Raw genomic sequence first — 24,179 nt, 5'->3', positions numbered from 1 at the left:
AGGACCAGGTAAGTCAACTAAACCAACTTGATGTCAAAAACAGAATTTTCTGTTTAAATACATGAAATGGGTTAACACAAACTAGCACAGACTAATTCCCATTTAAATTAGGTTTCACATGTAATCAATGGTGAAGAAATTTGTTAAGGTTTTATATATGTATTCGACATACACACATATATACACACACACACACACACACACACACACACACATATATATATATATATATATGTAAATTTATATATATAAAAGTAAATTTTTCAGGTTTCAATCCACCTTAGGCTGGTCAATGAGATTAATGTATAAAAAAGCCTGACCCGAGTCTTGGCTGAATAACTGCACAAAAGCTGTGTCAATCTATCACTATACAAATTTGTGGATTTTAAAAAATACTATTGCTACACATTTCCAATCTATCTTGATTTTGACAGAGATAGAAACAGAATTACACATGGAGTTATTGTGACTTCAGCACCTCTCAATCAGTTAGAAATAAATGTTTGGGCAATCTTAAAACTGACTGATTTGAGATTTCCATCCAGATTTGTAGATTAGCTGAAAAAGTCTTGACTACTCCTCAGAGGACCACAGAAACAAATCACATACACAGGTATCTAGCAATGACTTCACTGAGTCAGTCCACTTGGAATAAAATAAGAGCAATAGAGCTACATCTGAATCATTCTTGAGAATGATTTAGAGGCCAGCTTGCCTCAAACTCAGAGAACTGAAGCAGAGCTAGTTCAATAATTTTGAGTTCATAATCACCACCCACCCCCTAGAAAGACTTGTGCTCATTTCTTTGCTTCATGGCAGTTCTGTAGCACTTTGTATTTTCCAAGATGCTCTTATGTTCAGCATCTCATTTTTGCTTCGTGGATAATTTAGGAAGAGAGTAAGAGCAGAGAAAATTTCTAGGTAACAGATAAAAAAATTTAAAGCATAAAAATGCAATGTCTTGTTCTGTTTCATGTCAGGAGTCAGTGATATGCCCAGAATTGGTACACAAGTCTTGGAAACTGCTCTGATGGAGCACATACAACTGGATCATCCATTTAATCGAAGGCATTCTAACTAAATTGATCTTTGAATTCTTTTCAAGCATGATGAATATATGCATAAGGGAAAAAAACCTTCATCACTATTATATTATCAAGGTCTTCTCAACCACACATTCTTATTCAGTGTAAAATAGCAACAAGAATACATTGTTTACTAGGCAATCTAGGTTTTTCCTATTTATTAATGGCAGTGGATTTATGTCTTAGTCTTTCTCCATTTTCAGCAACTGCCATAGTTTCCCCTTTACAATTAACTTTCTATTGTTTCAGTTAATCCATGTTCAGCCACAGTGTAAAAATAGTAAATGGAAAACTCCAAAAATAAACAAATCATAAATTTTTAATTGAATGCTTTGGTGAGTACTGCAATTTCCTGTTGCCCTGCCCTGAACCACCTAAGACATGAATCACCCCTTCGTCCTCTGTTTCCATGTTATATGCACTAACTACCCACTGGTCATCTACTAAGCATTGCAGTTATCAGATCAGCTGCCCGATAATGTATGCATAATTTATATTTGTTTATATTATATAAGTAATATATAAACATTAAGCAATCACAAAACACAAATTCTGCATTCTGCAGCTACTAAGTCATAGATAATAAGACCTTTGCCTAGTTATCATTATGTCTCATATTCTGCATTATGTGGATAATCCAAGACTCAGAACTAAAGGTAACAACAATCACCACATTATCTAAATTGTCCGACACATTGTGTTATGGCTTGTAACTGGATGTCCCCTCAAAGCCAACTGTGCTCATAGGTGGGTCTTTTGGAAGGTGGCTAGATCATGGGCATGTGATGCTGGATTAGGGTGTGTGATACTTGGGTTATGAGTGTGTTATAGGCTGAGGATGTAGCTCAGTGGTGCCACCTCCTGCATGGCAAGCACAAGGTCCAGAGTTCGATCCCTGGTACCAAAAATAAGAGTGTGTGATGACTAAATTGATTCATCACAATCTGTGTGTGGATAATGGAAACCCAACCCTGGATCTGGATGACACCACCCTAAAGGCTTATAGCTTGGGTGAGATAAAAAGGAAAGGGAATTTTGCTGATTGCTGCCTGTTGCCGGTTCTACCATGGATGATTTCTCCTCTGCCATGCCCCTCTGCCCTGGTGGCCTGCCTCTGATCCAGCCTACTATGGGATAAAATCCCTATAAACTGTGAGCTGAAATAAACGTTCCCTCCTTTAAGTTGTGGGTGTCAGGTATTTTTGTCCCAGCAACAAAAAAGTTACTATAATGTGATATAAAGGCATTAAGACAGTTAAGTATTACACATTTCAAAAAAAAAATCAATGATCATCTTATATTTAGTAGAACCTCAATATGTAAAAGACACCTGATAATTATCAAGGGAGATAAGAAGGAGCAGAAGAGTTCATCCTGAGATAAAAGGGCTCTCCAGTACCCTGCAAGATATCCTAGAAGGAAATGTCTAGTTTCAAATAATAAACAAGACAAAACAAAAACTCATTTACTCAGCATTTACCTTAACATATTCATTTGTTATTAATTATATCTTTTAATCTTGGACAAAACTCTATGAAGAGTTATACATTTATGCATTTATTTATTTCTCATTTTACAGGCGAGGATACTGAGACTGAAAGATTAAGTAACCTCCTAACTAATGTTCCTAGGATTGCGAGGTCATTTTTTAAACTCAGTTTTGGGAAGGGCATTAGAGACATTGTCTTTAAGCATTATATCTTCTTTCATCTAAATACTCCACACTTCCTCTTTTGGAATTCTGGAAAGCTCAAAAGAAATTTATTTTGGTTGGCACCTGAAGATTTCAATAACTTTCTATAACTGAGGTAGAAACCAACTAACAGAACAAGCAGTATAATCATCCTGGTGCTATTTGTAGATGACTCTTGGACCCTGGAGTATGATGTATACTTACGTGACTTTTTGGTGGTGACATTGACTGGGAGGCTTGTGGGCCCTGTCCCAGCAGTATTGTAAGCTCTCACGGAAGCAAAATAAATTGTATTAGCTTTCAGCCCTGTGATGTTTTTGGTTGTAACATTTCCACTGACTCTAATTTTACCAATTGTGGATCCCTTGGAGTCATCTGTCCAGTATAATACCTGATTGTTAAAAAAGCAAAAATAAATAATAGCTGTACCACAACCACAAAATAACCAGTCTAATATTTACAGGAAGGAAATAAAAAATACAGCATGTTATTATACATTCTCAATGAAAACTAGAGAGTGTGGGCTTTTAAATTACCAAAATAAGATATTTCTAGAACTTTCTAAAGGTTATAAACTTTAACACAGTGTATACTATAAGTCAAAACAAAATAAATTTTGTGACATCAATCAAGGACTTTAATAATAATATTTTGCTGTTGCCATTTCCTTCACAGTTATTTGGCTCACAGGTTAACTAATAATTCAACTTATACTAATTCTTTAGCATGTGTTAGCATTGTTTTAGACACATTAAAATGGACAAAAGAAAGTAAAATGTACTACCTGCTTTTAAACCTTTTACGATCCAGCTTGGAGGTTAGAATAGAAATGTGAAAAGAAAGTGTAGAATTGTTTGCAAAGAAATGATACAGAAAAAAAATGCAGTAAAAATCTGAAGAAAGACAACATTAACTAGAAAAGCATTCAGGGGAAGAGGAGATGGTTATCTAACTTTTGAGAAATAAACAGCTTTCAGTTAAAAAGTATGGCATTCTAGGCATAGAATAACAAAGATGCCTCTCATATGATTTTAAGCTTTTATTGTGTTTATCAGAGGATTCATGTAGAAAGAAAAAAAGTGCAAGGAAAAATTAAAGATGTTTAAATAAAACTATTATTCTAACTGCAAAACACAGTAAGCTATACTTACTCATTGTTATGAATCACTGAATTTTCAAGTTGAAGAACAATCAGTGATTAATGACTTTTCCTTTATACATCTCATCCCTTAACTTTGTAATAACAAAACCTCTAAATGCGATTTATGTCATTCTATATAGACTCAAAGGAGCAGATTAATTTGAATCTAGGATTCTTCTTATCAATTACCTCCTTTTTCCTAGATAATTACATCTTTTTAAGCCATACTGCAATTCACAGAGCAGGTTTCCTAGTAAAATTCTTCTATGTTTCAAGACTATTGAGGATTACACTTTACTTCTGCCCAAGAAACACAATGACTATAGTTTGAATAATTAAAAATGATAATTTCTTGACCATTAAAAAAAAAACCTTGTGGGGTTAGGACAGCTAAGATTATGTCTATTCTCTTAACAAATTTTAGTGTATTATTTTTAATAATAGGTGCCCTGTAGAACAGATCTCTAAAGCTTACTCATCTTAACTGAAACTCTGTGCCTTGAAAAATGGTAGTCATTTAACTTGATAACGATTATCTGAAAAGATTGCATTCCTCTCATTTTTCTTGTTAGCTTTACATAATGCTATAGTTTGGATCTGAGATGTTCTCCCAAAACACACTGGAGGCTGAGTCTCCAGCCCATGGCACTGTTGGGAAGTGGGTGAAATTTCTGAAGCTGAGGCCTAGTGAAGGGAAGTTAGGTCACTGGGGACATCCCCTTTAAAGAGATAATGGGACACTGGTCCCTTCCTGTCTCTCTCTCTTCCTGGCTGCCATGAGGTGAGCAACTTTCTGTTTACATGCTCCCAGCATGATGTACAGTACTGACTGCCCACTGTGCCTGGGGAGTCAAGCAACAATGGTCAACCAACATTGCCCAAGACCTTCTAAACTGTAATAGAAAATATTTTTGAGTATTTTGTTACAGTAGTGAAAAGCTGCCTACACAGGTATGTATTGCTACATTCTAAGCATCAGTTCGGTGTCATAGGAGTACTGCACAGGAGTTATTGTATGGTGAGCTGGCACAAACATAAGGGAAAGTAAAGGTAACATAGATTACCTCATAGCCCAACACTCTTCCAGTGTTTCTATTCCAGGCAATAGCATTCCAGGAGACTTCCATTTCAGAAGCAGAAAAACTCTGCACAGATGTTCCTCTTGGGGCCAACTGAGGTTCTACCACCCAGAAAAGACATAACTATCTTTAACAGAGGAGTGCAAGGAAGACAGCATGCAAAATGTGCAAAGTCTCAGGAAATCCACTTCAGGGTTGAAAACAATTTACCATCTTCTCCGGAGTAGACAATGGACATGGTACTCAGGGGTCCTTCTCCTTCGTTATTGTATACACCCACTTTGACTTCAAAGGGAGAGAGAGGCGCGATGCTGTCATTTCTGTAAACAAACCTTGATGAGTCTACAAGTGCTACTCTTTCCTTGGTCCAAGTCGTAGAGCCAACGGGCCGAAACATGACGATATATCCAAATCCTTCTCCATTCTGTAGTTCTTCTGGAATTGACTTGGGGAGAAGGCAATAAATCACTGAGTATTTGCAAAAGTATTTCATTGAGCTGTTATAATATTTATTGATTACCTGCCATTTTTTCTGCACAGACAAATATGGATATTTATCCTTTTTAATGAAATACCAAAGAGTATTTTTGTTTGGAATTGCTAATTAGGAAAATGATCCCAATGAAAGATACCCAGAAAAGTAATTAAAGCTTTTAAATAGAAATAAAAAACAGGTTTTACATATTTATATATCTTTCCTTGATCATTCATAAATTACAATAACAAAATGATTTATAAGATTGCAAGATTTACAAGCTAAAATGTAATTTTTCATTAATTTTTAAACTCAGCAAAATATCAACTTATCAGCTATTCTAAAGGTAGATATGTTTTGCTTTCACAATATTTTCAAGGAATTCTTGTGAAATGCGTCTTAACACATAGAACATTTCACACACACACACACACACACACACACACACACACATACAAAAAAACCATAAACAGCCTCTTGTCACTTTAAAAGCATATATCTTCATTAGTAGTAACATTAGTGTGCATTTTTACAGACATAAAAAGTTGCAAATTCCTACACGGATCAAACTGTATAAAATACATTTAAGCTTAGAAATATTAAAATTGCAAAACAGATACGTTTTCCTGTGTTATTGCAGATATGAAAAAATATTTATCACATAAACAGAATAAATGTGTGCTTGAATTCAGACAAACATTCCACTTGAGTATAATAAACACATTTAAAATTTAAAAATCAATGGGATTTATTTGGTTTTTCCAAAGGAAAAATTTCTGTGTGTTCTAAGTGATTTGATAGGCTAATCAGTGTATACCTGACAGGAATTAATATTCTGGTTCTCTAAGGCTTGCAATCCCATTTTACTTATTCATTGGAGTCCATTTACTGTATCACATTATCCTATCATCTGGACAACATTGGGTTATGCAAGCAAAGGCACAGAATCAAAGGCACCATCTTGGTCACTATCTATGTGGTGCTCTGGTGCAGAGTCAGTCTTGTATTCTATGATAGATAAAACCAAATCAATTTCTCTTACCTAGAGAGTTTACAACTGAAACAGGAGGAGAAGAGGGGAGTAACAGGTAAGCACGGATCCAACAATCAGTAGAAAAGATGTAGTAGAAAGGGAACTGGGGAAGTAGAAAATAGAAGAAACTGAAACTCTAAGAGAGCGAGAGGAGATAGAATTTAGCTAAGTAGCGGAGTAAAAAATTAAAAGTACAAGATTACTGACATTTAGAAATGGGAAGAAAGGAGCTAAAGGTGTAGGGAAGATGGGATACATAGGGGAAGAACAAAAAGGGAAAAGAAAAAAATGTGAGAGAATGAAAAGATGGAAATAAAGTGTTTGTAGGTGGGGAGCGGAGGGGGGGATGAAGAGAGGGCAGAGGTAAGGGGAAAAAATGAGAATCAAGACTTGTCGTGTAGAGGTACAAGATCCCAACAATGAATGTAACTGTACTGTATCCCTAAAATGTACCAATAAACTCAATTAAAGCTGAAAAAAAAGTACACTGTAAAGGAAATGGGAAGGACTGACTCAGAGGCACGAGGGACTATTAATGCTAGGGTGAGGAGGGGCGTTCCAAGTATAGCTGAGAGTCAGCTAGAGCTGCTAAGGCTCCTGTGTGTGGAACGATGATGAACGATGTTTTGGTTCTGCATCTGACCTGCCTGCTTGCTTTCAGGGACTCTTTCATGTCCTTATTACTTTCCATATAACTTCAAAATAAGTCCCCATTAACCGACGTGACCTGAGCTGGTCTCCATGTCTTGCCATGTGGAACAGTCTAACAAATGCAGAGTGTGAGAAGAGGAGGGAAAAATAGCATTTTTCTGAAATCCAGGAAAGGCAATGCTTCCTTGTATTAGTGCTTCTCTTCATTTTTAAAGGAAAGCACATATTAAAAGAACTAATTTTAAATTATATGCAAGATATGTGGGAGAATTTAAGCAAATGGCTATAGCGTTTGATTCTTTTTTTTTTGATGCTTCTTTTATCTCAGATGTAACCACTATGCTTAGTTCATCCCGATATGTAGACAACTTCCTTTTTTGTGATTCGAGTACAGGTAGTGTTTCATGGTGTTCTCTCAAGAGAAATCTGATTCCAACTTGTTTAGTTTACATGGAACAAAAGAGACTTATTTAGGTTCTACCTTTTAGTCTTTTCATACAAACAGACCAAGAAGAAAGAAGAAATCTACCTAGCTGATTGAGATGGACAGAAATACATTTTCTTTCTTTAAGCAGAGAAAGTGCTTCAGTGCAATAAGAAATTCAGATTCTACAGGTAGGTACATTTATTAAAATTAATAAAAGACTAATAACATAATTATCAGCCACAGTGTTTATAAGAACTAAATCTTTATTATGAACCAGGGCTCAGCAAAATAGTTTTCTAGCCAATCTGGCACACAATTTGATTTTGAAAATAAGGAGTTTAGGAACATATCCACACCTATTTCTTGTATATGTAGTGTATTGAACTATGATAATAAAGTGAAAAGTAAGAAAGAAGTCATGCAGCCTACAAGAATAAATATTTTCACTATTTGGCCCCTTACAGGAGGTAAGCCAGCTCCCATTATAATTTTTGTCTCTTACTTTACAATAACTATTATATATATATCACATATATGCTATATTATATATATGATATACAATATGTGTGTGTATGTGTGTGTGTGTATGTGTGTGTGTATAGTGGATGTATTTTATGATATATTCTCCACAAAGCCCTCCAAGTTGGAAGTGACTGGGAGTGTAAAATCTGAATACACAGTATTGTGTGTTCTGTGTTTATGTGTTTTGTTTCTAATACCTTAGGCATGATATCAAACTTTTGGAATGTACCAAACACTAATTACTTACAAAGAAATATGCATGGAATTCCTGCTTTCCCTTACTGACTGTATATACTTAACTATCAACTGACCTTTAGAAATTTCTGACTGTGGAGGAGAAAATTAAAGTATGAAGTAAAACAACCACTCCCTTCCATTATGATGAAAATGCTTCTATAACATTTGAAAAACACTGGAAACTAAATAACTCATTTGCCATCAAATAAAGAAGAATTCTCTTCCTAGATGCACTTGAGAGTTAGTGTTTCAGAGAAAATATGTACAGAATATCAGGAATAATATGACTACTTACTTTTAAGGCAAAGACTTTGGTCAACCTGAGTCATCAAACTGTGTGAGAACAATTAGATTTCTAATTCAGGAAATGTTAAAAAACAAAACAAAACATGAAACAAATTCTAATCCAGGACAAAGTATAGGCCTGTGTTCACATACTTCTCAGTCCATTTTTAAGCTTCAGTTTTCTTACCCCAAAGTGGTGTTACCCACCTCCGAGTATTGTTGTGAAGACTATGTAAAAATTAAATATTAGGTGCAGCACTTAAAAGCTGGAAATGCTCCACAAATGCGGATTCTCTCCTTCTCAGGCTTCTGAGAGCTCCAGCTCTCTGAATATGCACCCTTTCATTCATTGAATGCATAGGAAGGGTGGACCACATTCCAGGAAGTACGGTGGCCCCACAACGTTCATATGAATCAACACATCCAGAAGCAAGAATGATGTTTAAAGCATTAAAAGACCTGGTATCTGAATCACTTATATCTTTGAGAAAACATCTGTTTTCCAGCTTCTCTTCATATAAACATGGTTAATGATTCTCTCTCTCTCTCTCAGAATTTTGTGAGAAGTAAAGCAAATCCACTGAATAACCATATTCCTGAAACAGAATTTGCCAACCTTGGTGTCATTATTAACACTTTGGCCTGGATAAACCCTTGACGTGGGCTGTCCTGGGCACTGTAGGATGTTTAGCGCTGTCTTAGGCTGTAACTAGCCTCATCCTCCATCCCCCACACCCTTGACCCCAGTCACTGTACAGCATTCCCTCAGGATAAAGTTAGACCTGTTCCCCAATGAGAACCATTCTCCTAATTATCAGACCTCTCTCTCAATAACCAATGAAAACACCCACGATCACCTGTTTTTGGAGATAATATTGAAAGGTCCAATGAAATGGATATTTTTGACAGTATGAAAATTATCATAAAGGACTTTGGACACATTGCTATTATAGAACTAGAAGAACAATCAAAATTCATAAGTCTGATAACACCAAACCTCTGATGAGGATGTAGAGTAGCAAGAACTCTGATTCATTTCTAGTGAGAAGACAAAATGGTACAGACACTTTGGAAAATAATTTAGTAGTTTCTTGTGAATTTAAACATACTCTTACTACATGGCCCAACATTTATACTCTGGTATTCACCAAATGAAGTAAAAGTCTCTGAGAATACAACAACCTGTTTATAGATGTTTATGCCAGCTTCATTTAGAACTGTCAAAATAGGGAAGCAACCAAGAAGTTCCTCCAGAAGTGAATGGGTAAAGCACTTTTGGATATTCAGAAAATGGAATATTATTCACAGTTAAGGGAAAGGATCTATCAAACCATGGAGGCACGGGAGAAACTTGAATGCATATACTCTGTGAAATAAGGCACTCTGGTCTTCATAGGGTACGATTCTAGCTATGTTCTATGTCATTCTGGAAAAGTCAAAATTATGGAGATAGTGAAAAAGATCATCAGTTACCAGGAGTTCAGGAGAAAAGAATGGACTTTTTAAAAGGACTTTTTTTTTTTTTTGGTTTTTCGAGATGGGGTCTCACTATGTAGTTGAGACTGACCAGGAACTCACTATGTAGCCCAGGCTGGTCTCAAACTCACAGCGATCCTCCTGCCTCAGCCTCTGAGTGCTGGGATTATAGGCGTGTGCCATCACTCCCGGTTAAAAGGACTTTGAAAGTGATGAAAATACTGTATGTGATAGTTCCAACAGTAGTCACATTGAATGTCAAATGTCAGCGTACATTTGTCTAAAACTGAAGAATATATAACAAAATGTGAGCCCTAATGCAACTGATGAACTTCAAGTAATAATGATGTGCTGGCATACGGTCACCCATCCTGACAAATGTGCTACTCTCTCGGGGCACACCGCGCACAGGTTGGGGCTGTAAGTATGAGAAGCAAGCATTATATGAGATTCTTATGTGTCTTTCTCAAAAGTGTTCTGTGAACCTAAAACGCCTATTAATAAATGAACACTTTGGGCTGGGGATTTAGTTTAGTGGCACCACTCCTGTCTTGCAAACACAAGGTTCTGAGGTTGAATCCTAGTACCTAACAAACAATAACTTAAAAAAAACACACTAAAATCAATCAATAAATCAATCAATCTGCATGTGCATGTGTTTGTGTGTGTCCATATACTGGGAGCCAAGTTGACAACAAAGGTGTGGATTACCATGCATGCTAAAGAGAGACACCGAACAATTTTATATAAAGGTTTACTTTAGTAAAATATCACCTACCACCCACGACAAATAAATGTATGTAAGGGGAGTCTAAGTTTACTCACAGATATTAGTATTAAAGTATATTAAGAGAATTATAGAAAAATACTATGGGCTTCTACTTCTCCACCAATGGGAAGAGAAAGAGGTGCTTCTTCCCTCAACATTATGCAAATCAGGATTCAGAAAGAACCATATATTCGGTATTTTCTGGAATTCAGAAGATGTAGGTTCTCTTAACTGACAATGCCTGAGAAATTTGTACAGTAGAGAGATGTGAACGGCCTTTTGTGGCAGAGTGCAGACAGAAGCAAAGTGGGCCTGTTGCTGACTTTTGACCAAACACAGAATAAAGATGGTTTCTGACTGAGAGCAAATGTAGAACCCTCAAACGAGACCATCTGTGAGGAGCCTTGAAAAGGATTCTGTCCGGTAAAACTACCTAGAGGACAGAAAATCTGAACACAACTACCAGAGCCTAGAAACGGAGGTTATTCTGCAGCAGTCAGCTGGATCTGTATCAAAGAATTGTAACTGCGGTTCTCCAGTAAGAGATCTCGCAGCGATCATCCCTCTAAAGCAGCCAAACACTTATGTTACAAAATACCAGCTTCCAGTTACTTGTTTGGCTTGAGGCACACTGAAATCAATCTACAAACGTATCATTAGCAAGCTTCTTTTTCACCCTCTTCCTTTCTTTCCAACCTCAACCCTCCACAACTCTGGAGTATACAGGGGTAACAGTGAAATAGGGAGAAAAATCGAAAGATAAAAGAAATGGAGAAAAGGTGAAGAACTGGCTGCACTTTCCTTTTCATGCTACAGAATTCTAGGCTTAGGCAGGCCTGAGCTACTGGGGACATGCACCTTTAAACTGCTTTGAAGTCAAAAGTTTTTCATGATAAACAAGAATGAAATTTGAAATACATAAAAAAAAATGAGCCTACACATTAGTATTACACATGCTGACCAGGACAGTGAGTCCATGTACCTCAGCTCTTCTCCAGATGCAGGCAAGAACAAGTTGTCAGCATGCAAAGAACAGTATGCAAACAACAGCTGGTTTTGCCTGCATCGTGTGGAGTTCACCTCATTCTTGATAAAACAGTTCCACAAATAATAAATAAAACAAAGCTGAAATCATTCAGTCATAATGAAAGTTCTACTGACCAATGTTCAAAATAGATACTGAAGTTATTTTCCTTATATTTGGGGGAAAATTGTGCTGTTAGTCATATGCTTACTTTAGTAGAAATGAGAATGTTCTAATAATACCCTAAATAATTCATCATCAGGACATTGTATTTTTATACCATGTACTTTTATAAAGTCTCAGTAGTGAACAAACATATCTTTTCGTTTTTTTCAGTATTCCTTCTGGTCAGCTAAACCTTTTTCCTTCAAAATAACTCATTTAGACAGAAAGTTACCTCCCACGTAACGACGAGCTCATAAGGACCTCCTCCACCTCCATTGATGTTTACTGGTGCCACCACAGGAGCTAAAAGTAACCAAGAGAGATGCGGGATGGAAATTACTAAAGGACGTATTCATCAAGAGTAATTTGTTTTTGGATTTCACATTTCAGAATCTCACCCAACCACACTGAGCGAGTCTTGCATTTTTAATGAACATAAATTATGTTTACACGTATCCAAATTTCTAAGAGAGAGGACACAGTTTTGTTTGAGACATGAGCACCCTGGCTCCAAAATTAATTAAAAATCGAGTAACATTATGTATTTGACATTATTATGCATCATCTGCTAATTGGCAAAATGATGTTCCATTCAGATGGTAACAGCGACACTGCTGATTTAGTGCCTAATTATACAGTTGTGTTGTAAACAAGTTACTGAGACAGGATATTAATTATTATTTTTATCAATACACAAACTAAAATAACTTTCTCTTTATTGGCTATCAACACATTTTACTATTTAAAAATAAATTCTTCAAAGTTAATTTTTATTTGAAAACCCTATGTTTGAATGTCACATCTTGCAGGTGAGGATAAGAGGGACTTCTAGACGTACACTTGGGAAAAATCAGAGTTTTCTTCTGTAAAGGATGCAGTTATAAGAAGAGTCCTTGTATTTTATCTCTTGGATCTAAGGCTCTGTCACAGAATATTTAGAAATTAATAATTATGATGAGTTAGAAAAGATGCCCTTCAACTACACCTTCCTGATGGCAAGTGTAACATAATAATACAAGGTGAATTGTAACATTGTTGACAATTACTAGTGTGTAAACACACAGTAAGAAGGAGGCTTCACTACATACATGTGGAAGTGTTAAAAAAAAAACATTATTACCTTCATTCAGTGGTGAAAGTACAGTATCCTAAATACAATTAGAATGGATAAACTTGCTGGCTATGCTGTGATAATGGTGAATTACATGAAATTATTTATATGGGACTCTGACCATTATCTAGGGATGTGGATGGAAATGGGTAATATCGGTGGAGGCTGGGGTATTTAAATGTGTAAGGCTTAATTGATCATTTCAAAAATTTTCCCCACCATAGAGACTAAAGAAATCTATGTCATTTATTTAGTTTATTTTGATTTCATACAAAGTCTAATTCTATCAACAAAATTGTGATATGATCGCTATTTTTCAAAATGACATCTATCTTACATGCAATTGCATATTCAAATTTATCCTTAAATTTTCTGCTTACAAATTTATTTTCGTTTTTAATTAATTAAGTTTAGACATACATAATGGTCATAATCATCATAGGGCATTTGTATCTGTACATGATATATATTGATCCTTTTTTTCCCATTCCCTTCCCTCCCTTTCACCCCTCATCCTCTATTGTTTTTTCAGCTTTGAGTTTATTGGTACATTTTAGGGATACAGTACAGTTACATTCATTGCTGGGATCTTGTACCTCTACATGACAGGTCTTGATTCTCATTTTTTCCCCTTACCCCTGCCCTCCCCTCCTCCCCTCCCGATCTACAAACACTTTATTTCCATCTTTTCATTGTCTTACATTTTTTTCTTTTCCCTTATTACCCTTCCCCTACCCATCTCACCTTCCCTACACCTTTAGCACACAATAACAAATGTTGGCAGGGTTGTAGGGAGAACGGAACCCTTCTCCATTGTTGGTGGGAGTGCAGACTGGTGGTGCAACCACTATGGAAATCAATATGGAGATACCTCAAAGAGCTTGGACTGGAGGTTCCATTTGACCCAGCCATCCCTCTGCTGGGTATCTTTCCAAAAGAACTAAAAGAATCATATCACAGAGAAGTATGCACACCCATGTTTATAGCGGCACAGTTTGTAATAGCTAAATCTTACAAAGAGCCCATTTGCCCATTTGCCCATCCGTTGGATACTGGATAAAGAAGATGTGGTTTTTCTATAAAATGGAATATTACTCAGCCATAAAGAACGAGAAAATAGATTCATTCATAGGAAAATGGATACATATTGAAGATATACTCCTAATTGAAATAAATAAGTCACACATGTGTAAATACCGAATAGTTTCTCTGGTGTGCATAATCTGCAATAATACATAAGATCCTAATAAGATTACTGACATTTAGAAATGGGAAAAAAGGACCTCATCCTCTATTTACAAAACCTTTGTTTCCACTTTTCCTTCTTTTCTCCTTTTTTTCTTTTGCCTTCCTTCCCTGCCCCCGCCCCAGTTCCTCTTCCCATTTGAGCTAGTGTACATTTTGGTCTTTATTTACACTTTTGATTCCTCACACCAGAGAAACAATTCAATATTTATAAGTGTGTTTGATATATTTCACTTATGAGTATAGACTCAAGGTTCATTTATTTACCTATAAATGTATCAAGTTTATCTTACTTTATGGCTAAGTATTATTCAGTTGTATAAAAAAAACCCCACAACATCTTTATCCATTCATTCAGTGATGGGCATTTCGGCTATTTCCAAGATTCAGCTATTACAAAATATGCTGCTATTAACACAAGTATTCATATATTGCTGGTACAATGCTTTTAATTCTTTTGGGATGATACCAAGAAGTGTTGACACCTGATGGTTTTTCACACTCTGCTGAAGTAGTTCGCGTTTGCTGAACTAAGCTAACAACAATGAAGCAGACCTACATTTATGCGCAGGAATGAGACTATGAATTCGGGGAGCTGCACACTGCGAACGTATCTCATGGTACCCGGATGTGAAAGTCTGAGTGGAGCAAAGAGTTCAGTGAACCAGGTGACGCTCAGTTAGCATTTCTGTTAAGGGAGATCAAGATTTACCTCATTTGCAAGTGGAGGAATTTATACTTTTGTTTAATGAAGCTGTTACTAGGTTAGATGAAAAAAAAAAGTATGAGGGGATGAAGGGAGGGCAGGGACAAGGGGAAAAAATGAGAATCAAGACCTATTATGTAAAGGTACAGAATCCCAATGATGAATGTAATTGTATTGTATACCTAGATTGTACCAATAAACTCAATAAAAAGAAAAAAAAAGTATGGCTGACTGCACCAGACACTCAAATAATTCTTGGCTATCACGTTTTAATGAAATTAACATAATTCACTTACACACCAACCTTCAGATTCTCAACTGGATTTTGGCCAGAAAATAGCTAAGATGCACATATAGTTTCTGTAACAGTCTTATTTTGCAATGTCTACTTAAAGGTCAAAATCTCATATGCAACCCACTATGTGAGGAAAATATAATTGTTTTGCGAGTATAAAAACATGACAAATGACAGCCTTGTTTACTGCTTCCAGTGTTGACCTTCAAGTAGTAAAAGACTCAAAACACCTTTTTTTGGGTGTGTGTGAAGAATTGTATCTTAAAGAATCTGCATTTTAAAGAAACATTCATGTCTTACCTGATGCTTTAGTTCTTAACAGTTCTGATGGTTTACTTGGTTCTCCAATCCCAATGCTGTTACCAGCAAGAACACGAAATTCATACTCCACCCACGAACTCAAACCAACCACTGTTGCATTGTATGTCTGACCACTGAGAATTTCTGGAACTAGAAAGAAGGGATGTTTATGGCAATCAACTGGCATTAGTAAAAAACAAATAATTGTAGAAAATTATTGTTAAATTTTAAAAATATAACATTATATTATTGAAGTTAAAAAGCATTATTAGTAAAATTTTTTCCAAAAACACCTGTGTCACCTGTTGCAACAGCTTGCCAACCCACAGAGAATGGTGTCCGAGTCTGCACAGTAAATATCTGAATAGGACTGTTATTGTCGGGGCCTGGTCTCCAGCTTATCTGAGAGGTAGTGCTGGAAATATGCTCCACTCTCACATCCTCTGGGGGACCTGGGGGACCTTGAAAAAAATATTGTACGATGACTCTATCGGAGATGTTTAAATTAAGTGACTTCAGACAGGGATGGTTAATTTTTACCTGGTATGCACGGAAAACAAAACATTGATAATAATGCAACTGCAGCACATCACTAAAGATTAAGACCTATTAACTCAGTTTACACAGTAAAGTATTAATTTAGAAAGGCTCCCTTTGGAGACTATAAAATGCCAGTCATGAGGTGATTGACATGGAGTGCATTTCAAGAATTTCATCCTTTAATTCCTCTCTCAAAATAACAACAGAAAAAAAAAAGAGAAAAGAAAGATAAAATAGAAGCAAAGTTTTTGTAAATAAGAAAGGGAAAGCGTTGAAGGTAGGGGAGGGAAATGGGAAAAACAAGAATCAAGATACATCATATTTCAAGGACAAATTCCTTATGATGAATGTGATCATTATGCGTATCTAAATTGCACCAATAAACTTAATAAAAAAAAATCTCAAAAAAATCCCAAACAAACAAACAAAACCAAAAAAGTCTAACACAAGTTAATGCAATGAATACAGATGAACCCAGGTGCATGTGGAGTTTATTCTGCGGTTACAGGAATGGTTTATTATGAATGAGATGATGGTCCATGTTTAGAGACTGACACTTTTTCAAGTCTGGTCAAGCATTTTGCACAGACAAAACTGCTCGATTCAGATCCACATGCATAGAACATGTACCCTGGAGTATTAGAATTTACAAAATAAAATATCTACTTCATTTTATCTCATTGTAATTTGTTTCCTCAGTGATCTGTCAGTTATATATCCACACTTTATGTTGTGAATAAAAATGTGTTGACTTTTTCGCCATTTATGTTTACCTCTAACAATGATGTCAGCAGCAGCAGATAAATGTTCTAGAGTTGTTTGTACTGTGCATAGATATTTTCCTGAATGACTTAACTGAATATTTCTTATCATCAAATCCCCAACAGATTCCTATAGTTCAAAAGAGGGAAAGGAATAAAATATAACCACACACAGCAGGTCCCAATTTTTTAAAACAGCTGGATAAGTATGAAATATAAGTCAGGTCTTAAATCAGAAGATATACTAGGATTATTGTCATTTCTCTTGTTTGGTAGCTTTTATAATCTATTATACTTGCATATAGAAACCAGATCTATAAAAGGCATGAAACAAAAACAGATGCACTTCCATAAACAGACAATGATTATCTGTGCAAGATAGGGAGAATAATTATAAAAGATGATGTTTCATGTAAAAGACTTGATTCATTTTATTAAGCACTTAAAAATCTCAGCTACTTACTCCTCCAATCCTTTCAAAATGAGCCGCTCGTTTTTGTAAATCTATGATATCTCCATTGAAAGACCATACAAATACAACTTCAATGGTGGGGTCATGGGACACTTGGCAAGGCAGGACAATACTCTCACCAACTGTGACATCCATTTTGGAAGGTGGGACAGTAATGATAGTCCTCTCTGTTGAGAAAACATATATACTAGTTTTTAAAGTTTATAAAAATGTTAGAATATAAAGTTCATATATCTGAATATTGCCATTAACCCCCCTAAAAATACTCCCCCAAACTTCAAACACACATCCCATTCATTCTTCATGCTACTTTCTGAAGTAGTTTTGGAAGTCCTTTTCCATGTCTATGAAGTATAATAAACATATGATGAAGGCAGCTAATGAATGCCATCCAATCAAAAAACAAAATCGTAATGATATTACCGTGTTTCCTTATCCATTTTTTCATCGGATCTGGCACTATGTGCCTGCTGGCTCTTCCTTCAAATTTAAATGACATATAAGGTAAATGTTTTGAATTAATTCCAGACATTGAGGAAGCCAGGATAGTACAAGCAAAGAAGCTCACAAAAAGAGACTTCCAGAACTGCTTCAGAAAGTAGTATGAGCAATAGGATCCGTGTGTACGAAGAAAGGGGAAGTATTTTGAGGGGAATCAATAACAATATTTCACCATACTAAGTGATTTTTTTAAATTAAACATTCACAGTGTTTTTTATTGCACCAAGTAGTTTTCTCTTCTTTATTCAGCACCCAGTCTCAAGTATTTAACTATAGTAATAGAAAAACTGTAACTAAGTGTACCATTACATTTTACCAGTAGAATGCTGAATTATTGTTTGAATGCTTAAAAATTCAATTGTTTTCTTAGTAAAGACAGGAGTAGAAATTAAGTAATAATTTGGGGTTTTAATGTACAAATTAATGTGAGACTTGGAAAAATGAATATAATGGAGCAAACTCAATCTTCATCAAATATGCCTCCATGATTTCCCTATTAGGGAATATTTTCCGTTACAGCAGGCATACTTTTCTTCTAATCATTTCCAAGGTGAAATTTGAAGAAGGGTTTTATGGACTATTTCCATTCTTAATTCCAACTGTTATTCACATTTCTCTACTCAAATCAGGAAAAACGATGATGATATGTAATATTTCAAGAAAAGTATTTTTATCGTATAGTTTCTTTGAAAAGCATCACTAATGTATTATTTACATTCACAGGAGGATGAGTTCACTAATTGGATGAGTTGGGACAGTCTCACCAACCTAATTTAAAGTTTTAGATCATGTCATTAAAATAATTTTCAAACATTAAAAATAACAGCCTCCCTTTCCATTTATGAAACCACATAGTAACAGTTTTGGACACATTGTTTATGATATATGTAGCTCACTGTTAGTACTATAACAATGACTGAAACTTCATGAATAAGAAATATTTGCATTACAATTTATGATAGTTATGTTTTCACTAGTTCATTGAAAACATATCTATTGAACACATTTCATATAGCAAACCTTCTACTTGGAGTTCAAGATATAGCGATGAAGGAGATATAAAAATACAGCATGAAATGGGAAGATTTCTCATTTCCCAGACTTCAGTCTGTAGAGGAGTGCTTGTGGGTAATTGTGCTGGAAGTAAGTAAATCCATTAAAATGTTTCATTGGTAATTCATAAGGTGTCAGTTTGTTAAGAAAGCACTGTTCTAACTAGGAAGAAAATAGGAATTAACTAAAGGAAATACTGAGAGGCAACTATTTCCTACACTGCTAAGAGCATTTATAAAGAATATAAATGAAGAAGGATAAATGCAAAACACTCATTTTGCTGGAAAGTCTAGGACTAGGAAAAGAGCAACACAGAACATGGAGACATGAATCTAGATTATAGTCACAGTCAAGATATAAGCCTTAGATTTCATTAAGGGCAGATATTGAATTGCAAGTCCTAGTGCAAAATGAGGTGCCTTGTGCAAAAAAATAGGAAAAAAGTGTCATTAAAGGTATTAAATATAAAGGTTTCTACTTTAAATAATTTATTACTAATAAAATAATAAAGTGATACTGATATAGGAGTGACTATATATACTTACAGAGAACAAAATATAAGCTTTGGGTATAATAATTTTATAAAACAAAATAAGTGATGTTGTGTTGGATTATATTTTCATTGATAAGTTTTTCTCACTTGCTTTCTGGCAAATTTACCTATGAGACCATCAGAATGTGTGTTTCAGTAACTTTATTTTCAAGTGATATAATTGCAAATGATATTAGTGATTCCTGACAAATGCAAAATCACAAATACTTTTGTTAAGTTTTTGTATTCAAAGGATCTTTTTTGCCAATACAATTATCTCTGGACTCACCAAATGTTTTAGAGTTGGAAAAATTAGTTTAATTTCTAATAAACTACTTCAAAAAATAAATTTTAGAGCACTTAAAGCTAATGTTTCCCAGGGAACAATTTTTTTCCCCTAAAAAGATTAACCCTTCATCTATCAATGTATAACACTTCTTGTGAAAGTCCACATTTAATTTTGAATGTAAATCTACATAACAGAATGTTTTTCTGACATATGTTGTAATTTGCAGAGATTGTACATGAAACCATAAATGGCTGCATAATTTGTACAGAATTCAAATTGCCTGCTATTCATTCCACTGCTCTGTTTTCCATTACATGGAAAAATTCATTATTAATTGTCTTCCCCTAAAGCTTCATATATAAATAGTTCTTGCCCTTGCATGGAATAATCACCAAATTAAAATTTTATTTCTAAGCTTGTAGACATTAGCTGTAAATGTTGCAGCAATATGTTCAAATTTATAGATTCTAAACTCTTTAAAGATTTTAAATAACTGATGTGCTTTATTGCAATGTCCATGTCCAAGCAGAAAAGCATGCTTCTGTTTTGTAACAACTTAGTGAGAAAGTTTAGTGCTTGCACACAGATTGTTTCTGTCCCAGTGACCAGGCTGGATAGCTGGTATTTCTGTAAATGCCACAGGACAGCCTTTGGGGACGGATGGGTTAGCTGGCCCCAGCTGCTGACTGCCTTTGGAGTTCCTCCTTCACTTGCAGCTTTTGTTGCCATCACTGTTTGTGCTGTTGCTGTGGCTGCCACTTTTTTTTCTCCATTAAATTTATTGGTACCTTTTAGGTATATGATACAGTTACATTCATCACTGAGATCTTATACCGTTACATGATATATCTTGGTTCTTATATTTTCCCCATAGCCCTGCCCTCCCTTCACCCCCTTCACCCTTCCCTATTTACAAAAATTTTGTTTCAATTTTCCCTTTTCTCACATTTTTTAATTTTCCCTTCTCACTTTTCCATTACCCCTCCCACTTCTCCTACACCTTTAGACTTTTTCTTCCTATTTCACATTATCATTATACATTTTGATCCTTATCTACACGTTTAGTTTTTCACACCAGAGAAACTATTCAGTATTTACATGTGTGTCTTATTTATTTCACTAAAGGGCATGGCATCAATATGCATCCATTTACTTAGAAATGACTTTAGATTCTCATTCTTTATGGCTGAGTACTCCATTTTATTAAAAAAAAAAAGAAAAGAAAAAAACATCTTTATCTAGTCTCCAGTTGATGGGGATTTCAGCTGTTTTCAAGTTTTAGCTATTTCACACTGTGTGTGGCTGCCACTTTTAACCCCATCTATGTGGCCCCAGATCTGGATAGAATCACCTCTTAGGTCTCCAGCACCCAGTTTGCAATTAGGTCTGCAGGCACAAAGGTGCAGACTACACCAACTGCTTGCGAGCATGCTGCCTGTTAGGCTCCCAGGCCTGTGTCTGTGTGTGCAGGGGCTGCAGCTGCTGAATCATAACTTTGTGCATACACTGCCATGCACTCCTGTGCTCCACCATCCTACTAAACTTTACTTACATAACAGGTTGAGAGATGAAATGACTAAGAATGTTGAGGTGACAGCGGCCCTATGTAACTGATTGGGTTACATGCCCTACAAAACCAACCTGGATGTCACATTAAAAAATGCCTCTTTACATAGAAGTATAGCATACATACAATGTGGTAACAAAAGACCTGGGGACCAGCTAGATGAAGAATAAGGACATGCTGCTCAAGGGGTACAAAATTTCAGTTAGACAGGAAGAATCACAGTCATAGAGATCTGTTTCAGCATGGTGCCTATAGTTGATAGTAATTTATATTTCAAAATCTATAGTTTCTACTTGGGATTTAGTACATGAGATCTCAATTTAATATTTCCTTTTTTAAAAAAAGTAAATATGTCAAGTAAAATATAATTAGCTTCACTTAAAATCATTCTCGAATGAAAACATGTATCACTGAAATGATACTACTGTATCACTACTCATCAAATGACTACTGTATCACATAAATATATAGTGATTATTTCTCAATCAAATTCAAATAAACGAAATGTTTTGTTTTTCCTGAAAAATATGGGGAGTAACTGGAAGCAGAAAGTAAAAGAGTGGAATAAATAGGCATACCAATATGCACAGTGTGAAAAATGGATATACTTACAAAAATATAGCTCTACATGGTCAGATGTGTTAACCAGAAAGAGATGCATGATCAGCTGAACATAGCTCTCCCTGTGAGTATGATCCTGTGTGGATGAGCCAAACGCACTTGGATGACTTTTTAACTGCTATTCTTGCCCTGACACCATTATCCAACTTATCCTGGTCTTAGCATTTTAAGTCCAATGCTTACCCTTTGAAGGTAACTTTGGGACAGCCATGAGACCCCCTGATTACTCTCCAGAATTCAGTTCTAAAACCATTCACAGGCCCAGCTCAGACTTCAAAGCAAATCCCCCTGAGGGACAAAATGACACATGCAGAGACTAAGCAAATGATACTGGAGCTGCACAAACACACCGAGTGCTTGATGCTACTTTGGGGAAAGAAAACGGGGCTTTGGTTTAGTCCATTAATTCATCCTTTACATACATTTTATATTCTTAAGGAATGCAAGTGTCTGGGACATTTTTCAAACCACTCAGGCCACAGAGTAGAGGATGCGCATGTGTGTTATCTACCCCTTTTCTAGGTGTGGATGTCCTACAATGGAGTAGGTGAAGTAACTGGTAGCTCATGAACACTGAAACACTTCTACCTATCAGTAGGTAAATGAGATTTTTAGGACCTGAAATATAATGGATAAAAAAGGAGGGAAGCTGACTATGCAAAATTCCAACACTGGTGAAGTGTTTAGATTCATTAAGCTTCTCCACGTTACAACAAAAAAGAGATAACTTACTCCTTTCCATTTCATATCCTTTATTCTTCTTCCATATTTCTTAGGTATTGGTAGAAAGTTCAGTCTATGGGCTTTAAAACTTCAGTATGTATAGGAATTTCCTGGAGAAATTTGTTCAACATGTAAATTCCTTAGCTCCCACCAGAAATACTGCTTCAGAACTGTAGGGAGGACCCTAGGATGTTTTCTTTCAATAAGCTTCTCTAGTTGATTTGGTGAAGTTAGTCCAAGGACCATGTTTTGAAAAATGTTGCCTTAAGTCTCAGTACATGAACCAGAAATTTCTATTTGAGGGAAAACCACACGATATTGAATTTATTGTTACAAATTCCCCAATGCTGTGGGCCCAGGACAAAGTCATAGTGATTAAAATATTATGGTTAGTAATGCTTCAAAAATAAACATGGAATTTCAAGGTTAACTGTCATTGCTTCTGTAGATTATATTTAGTTTAGAATTTCATCCACTGGTTTATTATATAGAACACTCTAAAAACTCTTAGATTAAATAAACATTTTTTTCATTCAAGCTTTCCTAAATTGGTAGCATATACTTATATATACAAATCTGAAACACTCATGACAATGTAAACTCTAAATACTTTGGAAATTTTATACTTTGGATTTTAAGAGAACAACAAATTTTGCTGCTATGTTTAAATGATTCCACAAACTTTTAAAAGTACATCCTGAAATTTTATGGATGAAGTTGTGTGATGGAGAGGATTTACCTCTGGATAATTGGAAGTAGGTGAGAGGATGGACGAAGCAAAGTTGGATTTGTGCTCTTTATTGTCAACTGTGTGTGATGTGTACATAAGAATGCCTTGCACTCTTTTCTCAATCCTGTGTGGATTTTCAAATTTCAATAACAATAATTTTAAAAAGTTAGAAAAAGATTAAATATATACTGAAGTGGAAGTAATATTTTCCACTTAGCTTCTAAAGTACTGACATGTTTTTGAAGATTACCCTAAAGATAAATAACACAATTCATAAAAAGGTCATAAAACTTCATAATTTTAATATTTACTATTTTCTATCTATGTAAATTAAATACAGATCATTATATCAAACAGCTTTGTCTAGCCATCTTATTGGTTAAGAAGTATAGGAAATGTTTAGTGGAATATATGACATTTTTGATGAACAGCCTTTTTCAAATTCACGTTATCATGAATGTCAATAATATTTCTAGAATGCATATTTAGTTATAAGCACTCCAGAAACATGAAAACTAATTATATCAAAATTTATGTCAGAATCATTATGCATGATTTCCTTCAACAAAATGGGATTGGTTCACATTATCAATGGCCGAGTGCACTATTACATATCGTAATTTCTAAGTACTTTTCTAGAAAGCATGCAATGGTAAAAATGTGTCATTCAT

At 35.3% G+C, this 24,179-nt stretch overlaps 1 protein-coding gene across 7 annotated transcripts in view; it reads right to left on the bottom strand.

Moving 5' to 3' along the window:
* Cntn6 (contactin 6) overlaps positions 1-24,179 on the bottom strand; it is a 291,448-nt gene that overhangs the window by 9,371 nt on the left and 257,898 nt on the right. For 5 of the 7 annotated variants that reach the window (XM_033757030.1, XM_033757034.1, XM_033757035.1 and 2 more), the window contains 8 exons: positions 17,484-17,659; positions 17,033-17,150; positions 16,013-16,180; positions 15,720-15,869; positions 12,295-12,365; positions 5,209-5,443; positions 4,984-5,099; positions 2,983-3,169 (listed from right to left, as the gene is read on the bottom strand). In XM_033757030.1, the coding sequence (XP_033612921.1) occupies positions 2,983-3,169; positions 4,984-5,099; positions 5,209-5,443; positions 12,295-12,365; positions 15,720-15,869; positions 16,013-16,180; positions 17,033-17,150; positions 17,484-17,659 (1,221 nt within the window). The remainder of the gene's footprint in view (positions 1-2,982; positions 3,170-4,983; positions 5,100-5,208; positions 5,444-12,294; positions 12,366-15,719; positions 15,870-16,012; positions 16,181-17,032; positions 17,151-17,483; positions 17,660-24,179) is intronic. The other 2 variants (XM_033757032.1, XM_033757036.1) reach the window with 1 other exon arrangement.

Source organism: Fukomys damarensis, unplaced genomic scaffold (assembly GCF_012274545.1).
Source record: "Fukomys damarensis isolate Sample0158 unplaced genomic scaffold, DMR_v1.0_HiC HiC_scaffold_28, whole genome shotgun sequence".
NCBI lineage: Eukaryota > Metazoa > Chordata > Mammalia > Rodentia > Bathyergidae > Fukomys > Fukomys damarensis.
The sequence above is the reverse complement of the archived record's forward strand: the minus strand, read 5'-3'. Positions and strand labels throughout refer to the sequence as shown.